The sequence below is a fragment of the Artibeus jamaicensis genome, unplaced genomic scaffold (genome assembly GCF_021234435.1).
Source record: "Artibeus jamaicensis isolate MK-2021 breed Jamaican fruit bat unplaced genomic scaffold, CSHL_Jam_final scaffold_461, whole genome shotgun sequence".
Classification (NCBI taxonomy): Eukaryota; Metazoa; Chordata; class Mammalia; order Chiroptera; family Phyllostomidae; genus Artibeus; species Artibeus jamaicensis.
Window position 1 is genome coordinate 8,477,054 of NW_026522045.1, and position 24,768 is coordinate 8,501,821.

General features: G+C 40.3%; 1 protein-coding gene and 1 pseudogene across 2 annotated transcripts in view; one reads left to right on the plus strand and one right to left on the minus strand.

The window, feature by feature from the left end:
• The window catches only part of DNAAF6 (dynein axonemal assembly factor 6), a 71,495-nt gene extending 58,282 nt beyond the window's left edge, over positions 1-13,213 (plus strand). For both annotated transcript variants that reach the window (XM_053657515.1, XM_053657516.1), the window contains exon 7: positions 12,366-13,213. In XM_053657515.1, coding sequence (XP_053513490.1) covers positions 12,366-12,495 — 130 coding nt within the window. In that variant the 3' untranslated portion in view covers positions 12,496-13,213. The remainder of the gene's footprint in view (positions 1-12,365) is intronic.
• A 9,720-nt stretch (positions 13,214-22,933) lies between these two features.
• LOC119065172 (ubiquitin-60S ribosomal protein L40-like) lies at positions 22,934-24,540 on the minus strand (annotated as a pseudogene).
• Between the last annotated feature and the right edge of the window lie 228 nt (positions 24,541-24,768).

Sequence of the window (24,768 nt, forward strand, 5' to 3'; positions counted from 1 at the left end):
ATTATTACTGCTTCAGTTTCACTAGTTATTAGTCTATTCAGGCTTTCTACTTCTTCATTCAGTTTTGGAAGAATATATTTTTCTTGAAATTTGTCTATTTCATCCAGGTTTTCATATTTCTTGGCATATAATTTTTCGTAGTACTTTTTTAGAATCCTTTGTATTTCTGTGGTATCAGTTTTAATCTCTCTGCTTTCATTTCTGATTTTATTTCTTTTGGTCCTCTGTCTTTTTCTCTTGAGTTGGTTGGTTAAAGGCTTGTAGATTTTGATTATTTTTTCAGAGAACCAGCTCCTGGATATTTTGATCCATTGAATTGTTCTTTTTTATTTTTTTAATTTTTTTATTGATTATGCCATTACATTTGTTCTATTCCCCCCTCCACCCTGCATGCCCCTCCCCCACCATTTCCCCCTTTAGTTCATGAACACGTGTCTCAAATTATTTTTTTAAAGATTTATTTATTTATTTATCTTTAGAGGGGAAGGGAAGGAGAGAGGGAGAGAAATATCAATGTATGGTTGCCTTTTGTGCATCCCCTGCTGGGAACTGGCCTGCAGGGAACTGGTCTGCAACCCAGGCATGTGCCCTGACTGGGAATCGAACCGCGATTGTCTGGTTCGCAGGCCCGTGCTCAATCCACTGAGCTACACCAGCCAGGGCTCAAATTCTTTAGATTCTGTATTTCCCCTACTGTTCTTACCTTCCCCCTATCTATTTTCTATCTACTGTCTATGCTACTTATTTTCTGTACCTTCTCCCCCCTTCTCCTTCTCTCACTCCCCTGTTGCTAATCCTCCATGTGATCTTCGTTTCTGTGATTCACTCCTGATCCAGCTATCCTCTTAATTTGCTTTTGTTTTAGGTGTGGTTGTTGATAACTGTGAGTTTGCTGTCCTTTCACTCTTCAACTTTTTTATCTTCTTAATTGTTCTTTTAGTCTCTATGTCATTTAATTCTGCTCTGACCTTGGTTATTTCATTCCTTCTAATCACTCTGAGGTTTGTTTATTGTTGTTCCTCTAGTTCCTGTAGATGTAGGGTTAGGTTATTTCTTTGGAATGTATCTATCTTTTTTAGGTAGGCCTGTATTGCTGTGAACTTCCCTCTCAGGACTTCCTTCACTGTTTCCCATAAATTTTGAACTGTTGTGTGTTCATTTTAATTTGTTTCCAGAAACTTTTTGAATTCTTCCAGGGTCTCATTCTTGACCCATTCATTGTTTAATAGCTATTTAATATCTATGAATTTGTGTGTTTTTGAGTTTTTTCCTGGAGGTTGGTTTCTAGCTTCAGGCCCTTTTTAAAAAATACTTTATTTATTTTAAAGAGTGGAAGGGAGGGAGAATGAGAGAGATAGAAACATCAATGTGCAGTTGCCTCTCATGTGCCCCTTGTTGGGGACCTGTCCTGCAACCCAGTCATGTGCTCCAACTGGGAGTTGAACCAGTGACCCTTTGGGTCACAAGCTGGGGCTCAATCCACTGAGCCACACCAGCCAGGGCTAGTTTCAGGCCCTTGTTCATCCAAAAAATGCTTGATGTGATTTCAGTTTTCTTGAATTTTTTGAGACTTGTTTTGTGTCCTATCACATGCTGTATGTTTGAAAATTTTCTATGTGCATTTGAAAAGAATGTGTATTGTGGTTCTTTGTGTGTGTGTGTGTGTGTGTGTATATATATATATATATATATATATATATATATATATATGGTATATATATATATATAAAGTCCATTTGATCCAGGGCATTATTCAATGCCACAACATCCTTGTTGATGTTTTGTTTGGAAGATCTCTAATTTTTTTATATTGAGGTGTTAAAATCCCTTAGTATAACTGGGTTGCTGTCTCTATGTTTTTTGAAGTTCTCCAAGCTTTTCCCTATGTATTTGGGTGCTGTTATGTTGGCTACATGTATATTTATAATATGTATTTATTGGTGGATTCTTCCATGAGTGCTATAAAGTGTCCTTCTGGGTCTCTTCTTATGGGCTTTGTTTTTTTTTTAATATTTAAAAAAAATTTATTGATTATGCCATTACATTTGTTCTATTCCCCCCTTCGTTCCCCTCCACCCTGTGTTCCCCTCCCCCACAATTCCCCCCCTTTAGTTCATGACCACGTGTCTCAAGATCTTTAGATTCTATGTTTCCCTTACTATTCTTACCCTCCCCCTATCTATTTTCTATCTACCATCTATGCTACTTATTTTCTGTACCTTCTCCCCCCTTCTCCTTCTCCCACTCACCTCTTGCTACCCCTCCATGTGATCTTCATTTCTATGGTTCACTCCTGATCTAGCTGTCCTCTTAGTTTGCTTTTGTTTTAGGTGTGGTTGTTAATAACTGTGAGTTTGCTGTCCTTTCACTGTTCATCTTTTTTATCTTATTTTTCTTAGATAAGTCTCTTTAACATTTCATATAATAAGGGCTTGGTGATGATGAACTCCTTGAATTTGATCTTATCTGAGAAGCACTTTATCTGTACTTCCATTCCAAATGAAAGCTTTGCTGGATAGAGCAATCTTGGTTGTAGCTCTTTGGATTTCATGGCTTGGAATACTTCTTTCCAGCCCCTTCTTGCCTGGAAGGTCTCTTTAGAGAAATCAGCTGACAGTCTGATGGGAACTCCTTTGTAGGTGACTGTCCCCTTAGCTCTTGCTTCTTCTAGGATTCTCTCCATTTTAATCTTGGCTAATATAATTATGATGTGTCTTGGTGTGTTCCTTCTCAGGTCCCACTCCTTTGGGACTCTCTGAGCTTCTTGGATTTCCTGGAAGTCTGTTTTCTTTGCCAGATTGGGGAAGTTCTCCTTTATTATTTGTTCAAATAAGGTTTCCACTCGTGACTGTTCCTCTTCCCCTTCTGATACCCCTATAATTTGGATGTTGGAGCATTTAAAGATGTCGTGGAGGTTCCTTAGCCTCTCCTCATTTTTTTGAATTCTTGTTTTTTCATATTTTTCCGTTTGGTCATTTTTTCCTTCCTTCTGGTCCACTCAATTGATTTGATTCCCAGTTTCCTTCCCATCACTATTGGTTTCCTGTGCATTTCCCTTCATTTCAATTTGTTTAGCGTTCATATGTTCCTCTAATTTGTGGCTAAAATCGACCAGTTCTGTGAGCATCCTGATCACCAGTGTTTTGAATTTTACCTCTGATAGGTTGCAATTTCTCGATCGCTTAGATTTATCGGCTCTGGGGCTCTGAGTTCTTCTTGAGCCATGTTTTGATCTGTTCCCACCTGTTGTTTGAGGAGAGGCACCTTAGGTGTTCACCAGAGCGGGGCTACCCATGTTGCTGGGTTGTGACGCTATATGTGGGGGCGGGGTCAGAGAGGGAGCAATGGTGGTCCTCACCGCTGGCCCCCTGCCCCCACCTGTTTATCTGCTCGAAAATGTGCGACTGGGGTCAGCCCGCCCCCCTGCGCCAGGGCCTGCTCGGTCTGTCTCAATGCTCGTCTCTTCCCTGGTTTATCTGTGCACAAATGCATGACCACAGTCAGCCAGCCACACAGCACCTTCCCTGGGTCCGCCAGTAGCTACCCCACAGCTGGGATCAGTGCCTTCGACCACCTGCATGCCACCCGGGTCAAGGGATCTTTTTTGCCTGACCTGCTCTGCTGTTGGCTCTGCCCCCTCACCGGTTTAGCTGAGCGGTTCGTTGTTTTCAGACTACATATTGTTCAATTTTCTGTGGCTTGGCTGTGTTTATTGTTGTTAAAACTTTGTTGTTTTTAGATTTGGTTGTGCGAGGAGGTAAAGTGTTTCCACCTACACCTCCATCTTGGCGGAAGTCCTTATGGGCTTTGTTTTGAAGTCTATTTTGTCTGATACTAGTATAGCTACCCCAGCTTTTTTCTCCTGTCCCTGTGCTTGGAATAATGTTTCCAACCCTTCACTTTCATTCTGCGTAGGTCTTTTTTTGTTCTGAGATGGGTATCTTTTAAGCAGCATATGTGTGGGTCATGTTTTGTTATCCATTCATCTACAGTATGTCTTTATATTGGAGCAATTTATCCATTTACAGTTAGTTATTATTGATAGGTACTTAATCATTGTCCCCCCATTTGTACCTATGTTCCTCTCTCTCTCCTTTTATTCCTCGTCTTAAAGCAGTCCCTTTAAACTACTATAAAGGACACATGGACAAAATCAAGAGGGAGGGTGAAAGCAAGGGAGGGAGGTGGGTTTGGCTGGGTGAGGGAGGGGTGGGGAGAAAATGCATACAACTGTAATTGAACAACAATAAAGTAATTTATGAAACAAACAAAAAAAGCAGTCCCTTTAGCATCTCTTGAAGTGCTGATTTGGTGGAGATATATTTTTTCAGCCTTCATTTGTCTGGGATACTCCTTGTTTCCCCTTCCATTTTAATTGAGATCCTTGCTGGGTAGAGTAGTGTTACAGAACAGATGTGGGGGAACAAAACACTATTACTGAATGGATCCCCCTTTCTGTTCCCAGGGTTCCCTCACCCTGTACTAGGTTTGTCTCCCCCACCACCAGAGATTGAGTGAAAAGGAAAATGCCAGAGATTGGTGAAAAGGAAAGGAATTATTTATTCAAAAAGTTATACAAACTTAGAGTAATGACTTAATGTTTTCATTAAAATACTAAACTCCTTTAAAATATCCACAAACACACACAGTCCTTCCTTCTCCCTCTTCCTAGTCCAGAGTACTGTATCTAAGGAAAAGAAGTAGAAGTCTGTGGCTCAGATAGCCTCTCAGTTCCCAGCAATTGTGTCACTGAGATTGTGTCACTGCTGCAATCTCCAGTTAATTCAAAACCATGTGGTACCTTCTCATCACCCACCAGCAAGAGTCCTTTCATCCCTTTTCTTCCAAGCATGGTCTCTCCTGCTTCCTAAGCCTCGTGGCAAAAGGGAACACCCCAAACACATATGGTGCTGACTCTCGCCAAATCCGAGAGGTACCCCCTTGGCATGGCTGCCATGCCTGGGTTTAAATCCCAGTGCCAATCTTCCTCTGTAGCTCTATTTCTGAGTCCTCCCACAATCAGTTACACCTGCTAGCATTCCTATATTTTTCCAGCTTTACTGGGCTGCCGTAGTGAGTCTGGGAAGGCATGGCCCCATTGTGTGGAGCCAATCATCTCCAAGCTCCCATGCAGGTGATCTACCCAGAGGCAGTTTCCTCCCAGGTACATCAGGGGTTGAAGTCACTCCCATCCTCCTGGCTCAAAGCATGGCCACAGCTATTTAACATATCCATGAAACCAGTTAAAGGTTATAGATATGTTAAATGACCATGCCAGTTTTAGCTGCAAAACTGTTGCTATGCAAAACAGCTCTCAATGGCCCTGCTCCAGGTGTCCCATCCCTCAGCTCAGACTTGTGGAGGTGAGGACATACTATATACATATTTTTCTAATATTTCCTGGACACCCTGAGTTCTGGACCCCACTACAAATCCCTATTTGGGGCAACCCTGGCTGCACCCTGTATCAGTAGTAGGTTGCAGGCCTTTGCTTTTCATTACTTGGAATATTTCTCGCCATTCCCTTCTAGCATGTAGTGTTTCTGTTGAAAAGTCAGCTACTAGCCTGTCGGAGCTCCTTTGTATGTTACTATGTGGTTTTTCCTTGCTGTCTTTATGATTCTTTGTTTTAAAATGTAGTATATTATGTGTCTTGGAGTGGGCCTCTTTAGATTCATCTTGATTAGGACCTTCTGTGCTTCCTGAACTTGCATTGCTTTTTCTTCTCCAGGTTAGGAAAGTTATCTGTCATTTTTTAAAATTTTTTTACGACTTTATTTATTTATCTTTAGAGGGGAAGGGAAGGGAAGGAGAGAGGGAGAGAAATATCAATGTATGGTTGTATGGTTGCCTCTCATGTGTCCCCTGATGGGAACTGGCGTGCAACCCAGGCATGTGCCCTGACTGGGAATCAAACTGCGATCCTTTGATTCACAGGCCTGCGCTCAATCCATTGAGTTACACTAGCCAGGGCTGTCATTGTTTTTTTTTAAACAGTTATTCTATTCCTTGCTCCTTTTCTCCTCTTTCTGATATTGCTGTCATTCTAATGTTATTGTATTTTCTGTTGTCTTGCAGTTACCTTAAGCTATCTTCATATTTTTTAGTCTATTTTCATGTAGTTGCCCTACCTGGGTATTTCTTTGTACCTTGTCTTCCAGCTAACTAATTCAGTTCTCTCCTTCATCAAGTCAGCTTGTAATTCTGTCTAGAGTATTTTTTTTTAATTTCAGGTATTATATTCTTCATTTCTTCCTGGTTCTTGTTTATAGTTTCTATTTCCTTTTTCATACTGTTTTAGTTCCCACTCAGCTCCTTGTAGTTGCAGTGAGTTCCTTGAACTTCCTTATAACTATTCTTTTGAATTCTATATTTGATAGTTTACTTGCCTCCATTTCATTTAGCTCTTTTAATGGGGAATCTTCCATTCCTTTTGACTGAGGGTTCTTTCTGTGTCTCCCCATTTTAGGTGACTGTTTTTGTTTGTTTCTGTAATTCTAGATGCTCTGCTTTGTCAGCTGACTTCAAAGGGTGAGCTTCTGGGATAGGGGTTCTCTTGGACACAGTGGTGTTGTCTCTTAGATCACCTTGTCTGGATGCCCTCAAGTTGCCCTTTCTTTCATTTGAGTGTGCGCTCTTGTTGAACTTGGGCTCTACCTGTTGGTGGCTCTATTCCTGGTGGCTTCTCCCCTCCTAGTGGGTTTCTGGTATTCGCAACTCTCACCTTGTCTTGAATGTTGTTGTACAGGTATTGGTTAACAAAGCAGTATTACTAGACAACCCAACCTACACCAGCAAAAAGAACCCCATTATCATATCAGCAGTCTCCACCACAATCAAAGTAACACTAATAGAGGTGAATACAGATTGTGGATAGATTGTGGATTATAAGATATGACAAAAGGAATATGAGATGACTAAAAAGGGGGAAATGTTGCTGTGTGGTATGATGGAGGATAATTGATAAGAGCTAGAGTAGAACCAAGGCAAAGAAAGGGAGAGGGAAAAATTTACAATGTAAGTAAAACACAAAAAGGCAACGGGAACAATGGGGGTAAGAAGAGGGATGAGTGTAGTATGAGATTTGAAGTAAAATTGAAAAGGTACTGGACCAATGGGAGCAAAATTGCAGAAAAACCACAGCAGGGTCAATAGCAATGACTGCTAAATGATGTTTAATAAAGGTGGAACAGGAATGAGAATGCTGTAGAAAAGCAAAAAGTGAATATGAAATGACTACAGAAAAGAAAAATGATTTTGAGAAGTTGGGGGGAAAATCTAGTAAGAGAGAGGAGCAAAGCCTTGGTTGAGAGAGGGGGTAAAAAGAAAGACAAGGGAAAAAAGGGAGAGGGCCAAGGCAAAATAGGGTAAGACAGAGGGAGAGTATTCTATGGGATTTAAATGCAAACAAGTAGTGAATAAATAAGAGTTCCTTTGCAGAAGTACACCAATAACCATGATATTTCACCCTAATTCCACTGTTTATAAAAGTTTAAAAAGAAATAATAGTCTTATCAGAAGAGAAAAAAGATTATGAGATGACTTTGGAAAGAAGAATGCTTATGCAAGTTTAGATGGAGGAGGAATAGTGAGAGTAAGTGATAGAAGTGTAAGACAAAATAAAGTTAACTGCAACAATAATAAAGCTCAGGGGACTTCTGACAAGATGGAGGCATAGTTGGAAACACTTTGCCTCCTTGCACAACCAAATTTAAAAGCAACAAAGTTTTAACAATAATAAACGCAACCAAACCACACAAAATCAAACAATACGGAGTCCAAAAACAACGAAAAGCTCACCTAAACTGGTGAGAAGGGCGAAGCCAGCAGCAGAGTGGTCAGGCAAAAACAATCCCCTGACCCTGGCGGCGCGCAAGCAGCCAAGAGTGCGAATCCCAGGTGCAGGGTAGCTACGGGAAGGCTCGGGGCATGGCTGTCTGTCTGAGGTCACGCATTTGCTTGCAGATAAACGAGTGAAGAGATGTGCACTGAGACAGACCGTGCAGGCCCCGGCGCAGGGCAGCGAACTCTCACATTTGCACTCAGATAAACAGGCAGGGGCGAGTGGTGAGGTGGACCAGGCGAGCAGAGAGGACCACCATTGCTCCCTCTCTGACCCCACCCCCACATACAGTGTCACAAACCAGCAACCTGGGTGGCCCCACCCTGGTGAATACCTAAGGTGCCTCTCCTCATACATAACAGGCACGAACAGATCAAAACATGGCTCAAGAACAACTCAGAGCCCCAGAGCCAATAAATCTAAGCAATGAAGAAATAGCCAAACTTTCAGATGCACAGTTCAAAACACTGGTGATCAGGATGCTCACAGAACTGGTTGATTTTAGTCACAAATTAGAGGAACATATGAAGGCTAAACTAATTGAAATGAATGGAAATGCACAGGAAACCAATAGTAATGGAAAGGAAACTGAGACTCAAATCAAGGGAGCAGACCAGAAGGAAGGAAAAGATGACCAAACAGAAAAGGATGAAGAAACAAGAATTCAAAAAAATGAGGAGAGGACTTCCGCCAAAATGGAGGCATAGGAGGAGAGGCTGTGCTTCCTCACACAACCAAGTTTAGAGACAACTAAATAATAGCAACAGAAAACACAGCCAGAACACAGAAAATTGAACTTTTCGGAAGTCTGATAACAACAAATTCTTCAGTCTGACCGGTAAGGGGCGAAACCAGCAGCTGGCAGAGTGGAGTAGCACAGGAAAACTCGGTCAGACGGACTCAGGCGCGCGGAATCCAGGTGCAGGGCTGGACCTGGTGGGCAACTCTGCAAGCAATCGCGGGGAAACAGCGAGGGAGCAGGGCTGTGGGTTGACTGTGGTTGTGCATTCCTTCAGAGATAGACAAGCCAGGGAGTGGGCAATTGGACGAGAGCCAGCAGCCCCAGCGGCAAGTGGCGGCGGAGGGTGCAGCCATTGCCCCCGATCTAACCCTGCCTGCACATACAGCATCATAATCCAGCGACCTAAGTGGCCCTGCCCCGGTGAACAACCTTAGGCTCTGCTCTTCACCCTGCTGCGAGAAACAGCAGAGGGGACCGCCATTTCCCCACTCTGACCCCGCCTCCACATACAGCGTCACAACCCGGCGACCTGGGAGTCCAAGGCTCCACTCCTAACACTTAATGGCGCGAACAGACCAAAAATGGCTCAAGAAGATCTCAAAACCCCAGAGCCTATAAATCTAAGCAATGAAGAAATAGCAAAACTCTCAGATGCACAGTTTCAAACACTGGTGATCAGGATCCTCACAGAACTGGTCGATTATAGCCACAAATTAGACAAACATATGAAGGTGAAACTAATTGAAATGAATGGAATTGCACAGGAAACCAATAGCAATGAAAAGGAAACTGGGACTCAAATCAATGGAGTGGACCAGAAGAAAGCAAATAATGGCCAAACAGAAAAGAGTGAAGAAGCAAGAATTCAAAAAAATGAGGAGAGTCTTAGGAACCTCCAGGACATCTTTAAACGCTCCAACATCCGAATTATAGGGGTACCAGAAGGGGGAAAGGAACAGCCACCAGTGGAAAACTTATTTGAACAAATAATAAAGGAGAACTTCCCCAATCTGGCAAAGGAAATAGACTTCCAGGAAATCCAGGAAGCTCAGAGAGTCCCAAAGAAGTTGGATCCAAGGAGGAACACACCAAGGCACATCATAATTACATTAGCCAAGATGAAAATGAAGGAGAGAATCCTAGAAGCAGCAAGAGATAAGGGGACAGTCACCTACAAGGGAGTTCCCATCAGACTGTCAGCTGATTTCTCAAAAGAGACCTTCCAGGCAAGAAGGGGCTGGAAAGAAGTATTCCAAGTCATGAAATCCAAAGAGCTACAACCAAGATTGCTCTATCCAGCAAAGCTTTCATTTGGAATGGAAGGACAGATAAAGTGCTTCTCAGATAAGATCAAATTCAAGGAGTTCATCTTCACCAAGCCCTTATTATATGAGATGTTTAAGGGACTTATGTAAAAATAAGATAAAAAAGATGAACAGTGAAAGGACAGCAAACTCACAGTTATTAACAACCACACCTAAAACAAAAGCAAATTAAGAGGACAGCTAGATCAGGAGTGAACCATAGAAATGAAGATCACATGGAGGATTAGCAACAGGGGAGTGGGAGAAGGAGAAGGGGGTAGAAGGTACAGAAAATAAGTAGCATAGATGGTAGATAGAAAATAGATGGGGGGAGGGCAAGAATAGTAGGGGAAACATAGAATCTAAAGAACTTGAGACATGTGTTCACAAACTAAAGGGGGGGAATGGTGGGGGAAAGGTGTGCAGGGTAGGGAGGAATGAAGGGGGAAATGGAACAAATGTAATGGCATAATCAATAAAATAAAACATATTTATAAAGATAAAAAAATAAAAGTTGGTGAATTAAAAAAATAATAATAAAGCTCAGGATGGCAAAATCTATTAATACCATGAATAACAATAGTATGATAACAAATATATAATCTGGCCTTGCAAGTATAAAACATGCAAGTGCTGAAAGATATCAAAGTTAAATTTATCTCAATTGTTGGTGTGCTCCACTGATTTTTTCTGAATCCTTCTCTGGTTTTCTCACAGCTTCAGGTCATATTGTCTTACTTTTGGGAAGTGGGGAGGCTCCTACTTATATTACACCCACCAAACCAGTTTTGCAGGTCTTTCAGGATCCTGCAGGCAGAGGCTGGCTGAGATCCCTTTTTTCTTTCCTGTGGTTCTGCAAAGATGGGGTTCAGTCTGGATACAATAATCACAGGTTCCCAGTTTCCATCTTATTCCCTCAGAGCACTGTGGAGCCCGCCCTGTCCACTCTGCACTTTTTGCCATCTAGTCAATAAACCACCTCATTTTGTGATCCTTTCACCAATCCATGAGGCGCCCTGAGTGGGAGCAAATCGCTGCCCCCACCCATCTTCTCTGGCCGGGCTGCTGGTGCATGCAATTTCTGCCAACACAAGGTCCCTACATGGCTCCTTCTCCTTTTTTTTTTGAGAAGTCTCCCAGGTGCCTCCTGCTGCATCTAACAAACACCTGTATTTCCACACAGTCAACTTTCTGACCAGTCCAGAGTCTATCCAGGTCATGGCCAGTTGGGGCCCATCTCTTTTCTCAGCTCTGGGTGCCACTGGCTTCCCAACTTTTCTGTACTGTCCCAGCTGGTGACTCCCACCCCAGCTGGGGTATGCCAGCAGCTGTCTGTCACTTACAGCCTTTTTATCTCCCTAGCGACTTGACCTGTCCAGGTCTCTGTTAGCATCGGTTTGAGACTTCCTGGCTTTGGGAGGGCAGGGAGCCTGCTCAGTTGCTATCACTGACCTGGCTCTCCTCCAGTGCTTCCACAGCAGCTGTGGTCTCGGTCACAAGGCTCAAGGACCTTCTTTTCAGCCTACAAAATCTCCTTACCATCTGTTTTTAAGCATCCTCTACACGTTTTGGCTTCCAAACTTCATGTCAGCTGGGATTCTCTTGGCTGTTCACTGTGTTCTTAGGAAGATTGGGTAGGTGTTCCAGCAAGTAGATTTAGCTCCCATCCACCTCTCCACCATCTTCTTCCCTGTCCACCTTTTATAGAGATACTTAAGCTTTCTCTATCAAGAATGTGAGGTAACAAGTATTTCATACATTTAATTTTCTTAAGGTACCAGAATGTGTATCTTGCATAATTCAGGTTCATACTACTATAACAGAATTATGTATGTCACATCCCAGCAATGCATCTAAACCCTGAAGCTATCCAGTGACTGAACCATCAACTGCAAAATAAACCAGCAATCTCTCACAGGGATTTTTTGTCAATGTACAGTAGAAATAATTAGAAGGAAGCAGAGGGAAGCACTGTCATTGATATGTTATTGAAATCATTGCAGGCCTGAATTTCAATAACTACATCTGCAGTAGAGACAGGCTAAAATTGTGTTAGCAAAATTCTTATAGAACCATTCCAATTTTCAGATTTTTCATGCACTCTTATGTGTGTCTGGCAGCACATCTATCCGACTAGCTGAAAGTTGCAGTGGTTCTACTTCTATGCTTATAAACATAGCCTGAGACTATGTTTATACGATACAAAATGTGGTCAATTTAGAAAAGCAAGAGGGAGAAGTAAAAACCACTACTAGGATTTTTAAGGCCAAAACACTGGTATATGATTTATGTTATTTAAGCATACTTTTAATCCTATATTTATACTGTCTAAATAGTGGGTTGTTGGTTTGTTTTGGTTTGGTTTTGGTTTCTAATGTTCAGGTGGTATATATTGCTTTCCATTGCCTTATAAAAATAATATCTTCTTGATATTACTTTAGGAAGTTTATTCTGTTTTTGTTTTGCTTTTGTCTAGGAAGCTGTTGCTGAACCTCCCCCATCCTGTGGATTGTAACAGCGCCAAAGCTTTCTATATCCTGGAAACTGAAACTCTTGAAGTTACTGTAAATTTGAAGAGAGAGTTAGATTTTGTTAATTTTTTCTGAAGCTGCATGAATGAAGCAAAAACATGGCAAAATAACCCTGTTATAAAAATTTTAACATTGGTTAATATTTTCTCTCTTCTCTTTATTATCCCTACATACTTCAGAAAGGGCCTAAATTCAATTATACTGTCATTCTGATCATTTACAGTCATTTCTGTTATACTGGTAGAGAACATTGTTTTCTCATATTAATAAGCTCTTCCATTTTTATAGTGATAGCTGGATAGAATTTATAGGTTAACTGTTAGATTATTGTATGATCAATTAAATAACAGATATGACCATAAAGAAGTTGCTCTACTTATTTTGGTAGTCTTAAACATTTAAGCCATTTAATTTTGCCTTGATGCAATCAGTTGCATAGTAATTGGTCATTACTATCACCAGAAAAGTATATTTGGTTTTCTTTGCATTGACTTTATCAAATGACTTACTGACTATTCTCCATTTAGGTTCTCATTGTTGTTCTAGAATGTACAAATAACAAAGGATTATAAATAGTTGGGTGCACCATACTAACAACATGTTTTACTTGAACATGAAATACTCTTAAGCACACTGTGTTATTTGGCTTCATCAGTCCTGCTGTCAGTATTTGGATCTAGGATCTAGTTAGGTTAAAAATATTTTTTCTTAGCTAAACAATAAAACAAACAAGCAAACAGAATAAAAACAAAGACACTGAAATAGAGAACAAGTGGGCAGCGACCAGAGGGGAGAGGGAAGGGAATTTAAGGGGAAAAATGGGGAGGGATTTTGAGGAACAAGTATGAAAGACACAGGGATGAGGACGGGGGGGGGGTGAAATGGGAGGGAGGGGGGAGACGGGGCAGGGGGGGTGGGATGGGAGAAATAGATTAAAAAATGTACTTGAAAAATAACTAAATAAAATTTATATAAAAAATTTTTCATTTACGCACTAATGATTATTAACAATGCCTTTCAGCATACCGTGTTTATATTTAGTAATTGAAATCCTTGACTTTTAAAAGGAATATAAAGAAAAGTGTGATGCATTTACAAATTGTGTTCTCTCATTTCTTGTCTTTATTCTTAAATTGGGCATACCTATTTTACAAATTATGCCTATGTCCCCTACCTCTTCTCTACTGATTTGTGTAAGTTTATTTCAGAATTATTTATGGATAAATTATATTTTAAAGCTTGTGTGACCTTGCCTCACACATCACTGTAGAACTGTGGTGTTACATGGGAGAAAATTCAGAAGAGATGAGTGACTGAAAGATATGTATAGCTTCTACATGAATTATTAAGGGACTAAATACTCAAGCATATATTGTTTTTTTAAATATTTTATTTATTTATTTTTTGAGATGGGAAGGGAGGGAAAGAGAGGGAGAGAAACATCCATATGTGGTTGCCTCTCACATTCCTCTTACTAGGGACCTGGCCTGCAATCCAGGTATGTGCCCTGACTGGGAATCGAACTGGCAACCTTTCAGTTTGCAAGCTGGCAATCAACCCACTGAGCCATACCAGCTAGGCCTGTAGCAGATATTTTCTAGACTTATGTAGATAACTATCAAGCATCTAGTTTGTGACTAGATCAAATTTAAAGAAAAGACTGAGATTTTGGAAGAAGTGGTTGTGTTAAAGCACTAAGCTCTTGTAGAGAATTTGGCATTGAAGTTACCATCATGACTTTCTTCTGTGGAGGTTAAAGGTTGAAGGTGGGTTTAACTGAAAGAAAGCTAGATCTGAATGTTGCATGATGTTGCAGGATCAAAAGAGCATTGTACATTGTTTTCTTAGCATATTTTTACAAGGCTGTATTTTAAGAATTTAAGATTATACCATAATGTATAAACTCTGGAGCAATCCTAAACTGTAACCAATATTTTTCTTCTCTAGAGTAGCAACAGAGAGTAAATCAGAAAATGTATCTCTTTTTCCTATGTACTGGGCCTAATTACAGAGACGGTCATTACTCAAGCTGACTGAATGTGTACAAGTTGTCCCTGTAAGAGAAGGTAGAACATATTGAGGCCAACTCGTATTGGGCTATGGTTATGTGTTACTGTATAAATTGTATAATGAAAAAGAGCTTCAAGACCATGAAATGTGATACACTAATTTATACCCATCTACACATCATTCTATTTCACTGTCCTTGTGTCCTTAACATCAGAAGTAACAACTTTATTGTTATTTTGTTTTTAAGCTAATTCACAGGACTTATTTTCCCTTTAAAGAGAAATAGTCCACTACTGCAAATATAGGAAGAGAGAATACGAAAGGAAATTAATTTTTTCAGCATTTTTCAATGAATCTTAGCCATTACCAGAACTGGAAGTTAAAATGGAAGTTGTGGCATATCATTATAGCCTTGTCTTTAACAATCTTTTCTACCTCAATTTTTGGTTCCATAATTTTCAGTAAAATTCGTGAAGATTCAGTCCTTTATTCATTCACTCATTTATGCATTCTTTAATCAAATATTTATCCAGCACTGAATTAAGAGCTAGTAATACAGCAATTAGAAAACTGGATATGGTCCCTGTCTTCACAGAGCAAACAGCTAAGCAAGGGAGAAAAACAATAACCAAGTAAACACATAAATGTATATTTTCAAGCTTATTTTTACTGCTATGAAGGAAAAAAGTAAGTGCTCTGAGTATATCTATCAGAGAAAGCAAACCTAGTCTGAGGAGGGCCAAAAGAGCTTCCCTAAGAATTTAACACTTAAGCTAGAACTTAAAGAATACCTGGAACTTAGGCAATGAGAGTGTTTGGGTAAGGAAAACAGCAGGGTTTCTAGATGCAATGGGTAGCAAATATGAAGAACCAGGCTAGAAAAACTTGCACAGTTTAAGGAAATTAAAGCTGTGTGGTTGGAGTTGAGCAAACCTGGGGAGTGTGATTGGATGTAATTCTGGAAATGTAGTCTCGAGCAATGCCATGTAGAACATTGCAGGCTATGGTTGGGAATTTTGATTTTATGCTAAGTGCTTTAGGGAAAAGACTGTTTTAGGAGGCAAGAATGGAAATGGGGAGACCAGTTAGGAGGCATTGCACTAGCCCAGGCAAAAGATACTATTGTATATGTTATCCTAAGTAAAGTTCATTGTTGATATTTTTTCTAATTAGAAAAAAAAAACATGCTCACATGCTCCATGTAAGAACTTTTAACAATACAGAAAATCTCTTTAAAAATAAAGCAAAACAAATAACATTTTCATCTCACCTATAAGTGAAACCTAATCAACAAAGCAAATGAGCACAATAGTACCATACACTTGGAACTAAAGATCAAACTGACAATGATCAGAGGGGAGAGGGAAGGTGAATAACAGGGGAAAAGAGGAGAAGAGGTAAGTCAAGGAACATGAACAGAGGACACATAGGCAAGGACAATGGGGTGATTGACTGTTGGGGTGGGATGGGGGTGGTAGGGGAGGGCAATGGGGAAAATTGCAGAAGTGTAACTGAACAAAAATAATTTTTTTTACATGGTTTAAAAAATAAACAAATTGCCCTAGCTGGTGTGGCTCAGTGGATTGAGTGCCAGCCTGACAACCAAAGGGTCACAGGTTCAATTTCTAGTTAGGGCACATGCTTGGGTTGGGGTCCAGGTCCCCGGTAGGTGGCTTGCAAGAGGCAACCACACACTGATGTTTCTCTCCCTCTCTTTCTCCCTCCCTTATGTCAAAAAATAAATAAATAAAATCTAAAAAAGAAAAAATAAATAAAGCAAAACTGGAGGTGGTGGCCAGATGAAAGGTGAAGGGATTAGCCAAAGAGCATATATGCATGACCCATAGACACAGACAACAGTGTGGTAATAGCCAGAGGGAAGCAGGTTAGGGGTTTGGAGGAAGTGAGCAAAGGGGTGAGGGACATATCTGTAACAGTGTCAATAAAAATTAAAAAATAAGCAAACTAAAAATCACCATTAACCTTAGAAATGATAAATAACCACTCTTACCCTTTTTAGTGGCTCTTTCCAACCTCTTTTCCCCAATGCATAATATAGATATTATTTTCCCCAGATGGGATGATATTATACCTATTGGTTCTATAAGCTACTTTTAATTTCTAGTGTAGTCTTTTTTTAATTTTTAATTTTTTTCCACATTTAATTTTTTATATTTTTAAAGTATATTTTATTTACTATTCCTAATAGAATTTTTTATTCAAGCATATTTGTCTCCATTTTCACCCCACAACTCTGTCCCACCCCATCTATTTCCACCTCCCACCCTCGATCCTACCCCCTTTTGGCTTTTACCATGTGTCCTTTATACATGTTCCTAAAGTGTATTTTATTGATTATGCTACTACAGTTGTCCCAATTTTTTGTCCCCCTCCTCCCTGCACCCTACCACATCCAGCATTCCCCTTACACTTAGTACATGTCCATAGGTTGTATATATAAGTACTTTGGCTTCTCCGTTTCCTACACTATTGTAACCTATTCCTGTCTATTTTGTGCCTATAAATTATGCTTCTTATTCCCTATATCTTTTTCCCCCATTCTACCCCTTCCCCTCCCAACTGATAATCCTTGTGATCTTCATTTCTGTGACTCTATTACTGTTCTAGTTGTTTGCTTAATTTTAGTTTTTGAGGTTCAGTTGTTGATAGCTGTGAGTTTGTTGTCACTTTACTGTTCATAGATTTGATCTTCTATTTCCTAGATGAGCCCTTTTAACATTTCATATAATAAGGGCTTGGTGATGATGAACTCCTTTAACTGTGCTTTAGCTGGGAAGCACTTTATTTGACTTTCATTCTAAATGAAAGCTTTGCTGTAGGTGCTGGGAAGATGACGACGCACTAGGACGGAGCGGATTCTAGCTCCTGTACTCGTGGGTGAAAATCCTGGAAGATCTATAGAGAAACAGCATAATAAACCATTGGTTACCCACCATTTATGAATTTAAAAGACCAGAGATTGTGACCGACGCTGAAACACCAGACAGCGGCAGAGTCAGCTACGGGAGCTGGGACACACATGGCACCTGTGCCACTGCCATAGCAACAGGCCTGAGAACCGGGGAGTCAGGTATGGGAGCTGGGACACTGCAGGCCCCTGTGCCACCACCATAGAGACGGGCCTGGGCACCGAGGAGCCAGCTACTGGAGCCAGGACATTCTCAGCCCCTGTGCCACTGCCATAGCAAAGAGACTGGACACCAGGGAGTCAGCCACAGGAGCTGGGACACTGGAGACCCCTGTGCCACCACCATAGAGATGGGCCTGACTGCCGGGGAGTCAGCTATAGAAGCCGTACACCCCAAGTCCCTGTGAGGGACCTGGGCTCCAGAGGAGTCAGCTACAGGAGCTGGGACACTCTCAGCCCCTGTGCCACTGCCGTAGCAACGGGCCTGGGTGCTGGAGGAGTTGGCTACTGGAGCCGGAACACTCAGCAGTGGTAGGCAACCAGCACAGGGACCGGCACGAGGACCAGCGTGAGAGTAGGTGAAGATGGAGAATATCAAGATACTTGAAGGAGTCTGCACCACTGAACTTCACAGGTATCATACCACAGAAGCTCACACCATAAACCCAGGGTGTCAGAACAGATCAATTTTAGAAGCTGAGACTAACAAGAAGAGTCTCAAACAATGGGAAGACAAACAAACAATCCCCAAATGAAAGAAAAAGCAGAAACTACGGAAAGAATGTTAGATGAAATAGAGGCTAATCAACTATCAGATAGTGAATTCAAAGCACTGGTTACTACGAAGTTCAAAGAGTGCACAACGAGCTATCAGAAACTACAGGGGAACTACAATGATCTCTCTCCATGAAAAAGGAAATAGAAAATATCAGCAAGGGCCAAGAGGAAATGAAGAATACAATTTCTGAATTGAAGAACACAGTAGATAGTTTCAAAAGTAGGATAGATGAGGTGGAGAATAGGATTATCGAATTGGAGGAGAAAGTAGAAAGCATCTCACAAAAAGAGCAAGAAAATGAAAAGAGGCTCAGGAAGAATGAAGAGGGGTTAAGAGAAATGCAACACAATATGAAACATAATAATATCCGAATAATAGGAATACCAGAAGGAGAAGAAGAACAAAGGATAGAAAACGTACTTGAAAGAGTAATGAGAGAAAATTTCCCTAATTTGATGAGAGAAAAAGCCACACAAATCCAGGAATCACAGAGAGTTCCAATCAAGAGCAACCCAAGGAGGCCCACTTCAAGACACATCATCATCACAATGGCAAAATTCCAAGATAAAGAGAGAATCTTAAAGGCAACAAGGGGAAAAAAAGAAGTAACATACAAGGGAGCCCCAATAAGGTTAGCTACTGACTTCTCAATGGAAACACTCCAAGCAAGAAGAGAATGCCAAAAAATATTTCAAATAATGAGAACCACAGGCCTACAACCAAGGCTACTTTACCCACCAAGGCTCTCAATCAAGATAGAAGGCTAAATAAAGAGATTCCAAGACAAAAGAAGTCTAAAAGAATACATCTCCACCAAACCAGCTCTACAAGAAATACTAAAAGGACTGCTTTAAGGGAAGGAAGGAAAAGAGGGAGACAGAGAGGAACACAGGTACAAAAATGGCAATCAATAAGTACCTATCAATAATAACCTTAAATGTAAATGGATTAAATGCTCCAATCAAAAGACACAGAATAGCTCAATGGATAAGAAAGCATGAGCCACACATATGCTGCCTACAAGAGACCCACCTCAGGACAAAAGACCATCACAGACTAAAAGGGAAAGGCTGGAAACAAGTTTTCCAAGCAAACGGACAAGAAAAAAAAAGCTGGGGTAGCAATTCTCATATCGGACAAAATAGACTTCAAAAAAAGGGCCATAAAGAGAGACCCAGAAGGTCACTTCATTATACTCAAGGGAAGAATCCACCAAGAAAACATTAACATCATAAACATATATGCACCAAAAATAGGGGCACCCAAATATATTAAGAAAATCTTAGAGGACTTCAAGAAAGATATTGACAGCAACACACTTATAGTAGGGGATTTTAACACCCCACTATCAAAAATGGACAGATCTTCCAAACAAAATATCAACAAATATATTGTGGTATTAAACAACACCCTAGATGAAATGGACTTAGCTGATATATATAGAACCCTTCATCCCAAAGAAGCTAAATACACATTCTTTTCAAATGCACATGGAACATTTTCAAAGATAGACCACATGACAGGACACAAAACGAGCCTCAAAAAAATTCAAGAAAATTGAAATCATACCAAGCATGTTCTCTGACCACAAGGGACTGAAATTGGAAGCCAACCCCAAAGGAAAAAAAAACCCAAAGCACCCAAAATCATGGAGACTGAATGGTATGCTATTAAACAACAAATGGGTCAAGAATGAGATTAGGGAAGAAATCAAAATGTTTCTGGAAACAAATGAAAATGATCTCACAACAACCCAAAACTTATGGGACACAGCGAAGGCAGTCCTGAGAGGGAAGTTTATAGCAATACAGGCCTACCTAAAGAAGATAGAAACATTTCAAACAAACAACCTAAACCTACGCCTGCAAGAACTGGAGGAATAACAACAAAGACATCCCAGAGCAAGCAGAAGGAAGGAAATAGCCAAGATTAGAGCAGAATTAAATGACATAGAGATTGAAAGCACAATTCTAAGAATCAGTGAATCCAGGAGTTGGTTCTTTGACAAGATAAACAAAATAGACAAGACTTTAAGTAGGCTCATCAAGAAAAGTAGAGAGAAGACACAAATAAACACAATCAGAAACGAAAGAGGAGAGATTACAACGGATACCACAGAAATAGAAGGGATTGTAAGAAATTACTATGAAGAACTGTATGCCAAGAAATTTGAAAACCTAGGGGAAATGGACACATTTCTAGAAAAATACAATCTTCCAAAACTCAATGAAAAAGAAGCAGAAAATCTAAACACACCAATAACAGCAAAAGAATTTGAAGCAGTAATCAAAAAACTCCCATCACACAAAAGCCCTGGACCAGATGATTTCACAGGAGAATTCTACAAAGCATTTAAGGAAGAACTAACCCCTATTCTCCACAGACTATTCCAAAAAATCCAGAAGGATGGAAAACTCCTAAATTCTTTTTATGAAGCCAGCATCATCTTAATTCCAAAACCAGATAGAAACACAACAAAGAAAGAAAACTTCAGGCCAATATCGCTGATGAACATAGATGCTAAAATCCTCAACAAAATATTGGCAAATCACATCCAACAATATATCAAAAAGATCATACACCATGACCAAGTGGGATTCATCCCAGGGATGCAAGGATGGTTTAATATTCACAAATCAGTAATGTAATACATCACATAAACAAAAGCAAAGACAAAAATCACATGATCATATCAATAGATGCGGAAAAATCTTTCAATAAGTTACAACACCCATTTATCATAAAAACACTCAGCAAAATGGGAATACAGGGAGCATTTCTCAAAATAATAAAGACCATATATGAGACACCTACAGCCAATATCATACTCAATGGGAAAAAACTAAAAGCTTTTCCACTAAGATCAGGAACAAGACAAGGTTGTCCACTTTCACCACTTCTATTCAATATAGTATTGGAAGTTTTAGCCACAGCGATCAGGCAAGAAAAGGAAATAAAAGGCATCCAAATAGGAAAGGAGGAAGCAAAACTGTCATTGTTAAGCCCTGGCTGGCATGGCTCAGTGGATTGAGCGTGGGCCTGTGAACCACAGGATCGCTGTCCGATTCCCAGTCAGGGTACATGCCTGTGTTGCAGGCCAGTTCCCAGCAGGGGATGCATGAGAGGCAACCATACATTGATATTTCTCTCCCACTCTTTCGCCTTCCCTTCCCCTCTATTGAAAAATAAATAAATAAAATATTAAAAAATTCACCTGTGAATTCATCTGGTCAGAGCTTTTGTTTGTAGGGAGTTTTTGACTACTTCTTCAATTTCTCTAGGTGTATAATATCTCTATTCAGATTCTCTGATTCTTCTCCATTTATTTGTGGAAGATTGTATGTTTCTAGGAATTTGTCCATTTTATCCAGGTTGTCCAGTTTGTTGCCATATAATTGTTCTTAATATCTTCTTTCAATCATTTGTATTATTTGGTGTCCATTGTTATTTATTCACTTTTATTTGTAATTTTGTTTATTTAGGTTTTCTCTCTTTTTTGATAAATCTGGTTAAAATCTTGTCAATCTTCCTTATCTCTTCAAAGAACCAACTCTTGGGTACATTGATTTTTTTTACTGTTTTAAGTATTTAATTTTTATTAATTAATTTAATTCCCATAACAAAATTATGAGGTAGGTTCTGTACTACTATTATTATCATTACTATGTTATAAATGAGGAAATTAAGGCGCAGACAGATTAAGTAATTAGTCTGGGGTTATACGGAAGGTAGATGAAAAAATGGATTTAACTAGAAAATCTCTCCCAAAGAGGCTATACTTGTTAACTATTATACTATCTTGTCTTGAGCATGGAATTTTTTTTCTTTTTCTTTTTTAATTGTTGTACAATTATGGTTGTTCCAATTTTTCCCTCTTGTATCCCCTGCCCCACCCAATAAACTGCTCCCACAGTCAATCAGCAACCCATTGCCCATGTCTATGGGTCCTTTATACGTGTTCCTTGACTTGACACTTCCCCTTTCTTCCCCCATTATCCTTCTCCAAACTCTCCTCTGGTCACTATCAGTTTGTTCTTTATTTCTATGTCTCTGGCTCTATTTTGTTAATTTCTTGAGTATATTCTACACATAGGTGAGATCATATGGTATTTGTCTTTCACCCCCTGGTTTATTTCACTTAGCATAACAACTTCCAGTTCCATCCATGCTGTCACAAAGGGCAGGAGCTCCTGCTTTCTTTTTTTTTCTGTATAGTATACCATTGTGTAAATGTACCATAGATTGTTTATCTACTCATTTACTGATGGGCACTTAGGCTGTGTCTGACACTTGGCTGTTGTCAAAAATGCTGCTATAAACATTAGGGTGCATAGGTTCATTTGAATTGGTGTTTCAGGATTCTTAGGGTATAATCCCAGCAGTTCCACCGCTGCGTCAAAAGGCAGCTCCATTTTTAGATTTTTGAATAAATTCCATAATGATTTGCAGAGTGGTTGCAACTGTCTACAATCCCACCAACAGTGTACCAGGGTTCCCTTTTCTTCACAAAATTGCCAGCACTTGTTTGCTGATTTATTAATGATGGCCATTCTGACAGTGTGAAGTGGTATCTCATTGTGGTTCTAATTTGCATCTCTGATGGCTAGTGATTTTGAGCAATCTTTGATATGTCTATGGGCCCTCAGTATGTCCTTCATGGAAAAGTGTTAGTTCTGGTCCTTTGCCCATTTGTTTTACTGCTCCAATCAATGAAAGGGAAACTTTATCAAGGCCCCAGGGTCACAGGTATTAGTCAGAAGACTGCCCTATAGGCTAGAGGAGGTGACAGAAGGACCTTATTTAACTTTCTTGGGGCTCAGGTTGTGAATATGGCCACACTTTTTGTTGCAGTTGACAGTCCAGGGGTGCAGGTGGTCATAACACTTGTAGCAGATCATCTTGTCACAGTTGTACTTTTGGGTGAGCTGGTAGAGGGAGGGCTTGATGATGCCGCTATGTAGACGAAGCATCTAGTTCCAGGTGGACTCTTTCTGAATGTTGTAGTCTAAAAGAGTGTGGCCATCCCGTAGCTGTTTGAGTGCAAGAATCAGTCACTGTTGGACAGGAGGGATGCTCTCCAGGTCTTGGATATTAGCTTTGAAATTCTTAATGGTGTCACTGGGCTCAACCTCAAGAGTGATGGTCTAGTCAGTTAGGGTTTTCACAAAGATCTGAATCTCTGTATCTGCTGAAGAAGCCACACAGACACCACAACCAATGTACTCTGCTGCCTTATTTAGAACAAAGAGCCTTTCCCCATTTTTAAATTGGATTGTTTGTCTTCCTGGTGTGGAGTCATGCTAGTTCTTTATATATTTTGGAGATCAAACCTTAGTATGAGGTATCTTTGGCAAATATGTTTCCCATACAGTTGGTCCCTTTTCATCTTGAGGATGTTTTCTTTAGCCATGCAGAAACTTTTTTTTAAAGATTTTATTTATTTATCTTTAGAGGGAAAGGGAAGGAGAGAGGGACAGAAACATCAATGTATGGTTGCCTTTCGTGCGTCCCCTGCTGGGAATTGGCCTGCAGGGAACTGGCCTGCAACCCAGGAATGTGCCCTGACTGGGAATCGAACCTCGATTGTCTGGTTCGCAGGGCTGTGCTCAATCTACTGAACTACACCAGCCAGGGCTCAGAAACTTTTTATTTTGAAGAAGTTCCCTTTGTTTATTCTTTCCTTTATATACTTTGCCTTGGGGACATATCAGTGACAATATCAGTATGTGGGATATCTGCAATTTTCTTGTCTATGCTCTCCTCTAGGAATTTTATGGTGTCATGACTTATAAGTCTTTTATCCATCTTGAGTTTATTTTTGTATATAGTGTAAGTCGGTGGTCTAGTTTTACTTTTTTGCATGTACCTGTCCTAATCTCCCAACACTATTGAAGAGGCTATTTGTACTCCATTTTATTTCCTGCCCCCTTTGTCAAATATTAATTGACCATAAGACATGAATTTATCTCTGGGCTTTCTATTCTATTCAATTGATATATGTGTCTGTTCTTATGACAATACCAGACTATTTTGATTCCAGAAGCCTTGTAATATCATTTGATATTGTTACATCCAGTCCTTGCGAGCAAGAAGGGTCGGAGACTGTCGGGTAGTCAAAGATGGTTTATTGGCCAAAGTTTCAAGGTTTTACCTGTGCAGGGGCGAACTCTCAGTGTGTCTCCGGAAACACGGGTGCCAAAATGGCTGCAAATGAGAGTCGCACCTAACGCTTACAAGCTAGGGTTTTTATAGGAGTGGAGCAAGCAAGCAGTTTTGCAGAAGCGAGAGGTGGCGGTTAGCAATTGGCTCAGGGCTATACCAGGGCTCGTGGTCTTACTAAGGATTGGCCCGCAGAGCTCGTGATCAGCTCGTGCTCTGGTTGGTGATTGGTTCTGGGGCTCATGGTCAAGTCATGCCCTGGGGTAAAATTTTCAAATCTTCTGCTGCCTAGCTGGGTGGGGTTTCCCGCCTAAGTCTAAAGCAAGCTTTTATTATGCACTCTTCTTCACTTTCTCACCCTTCAACAATATCAGATATTGTGATTCCTCCTACTTTGTTCTTTCTAAAATTGCTGAGGACATTTGGCATCATTTATGATTCCACATAAATTGTTGAAATATTTGTTCTGTAT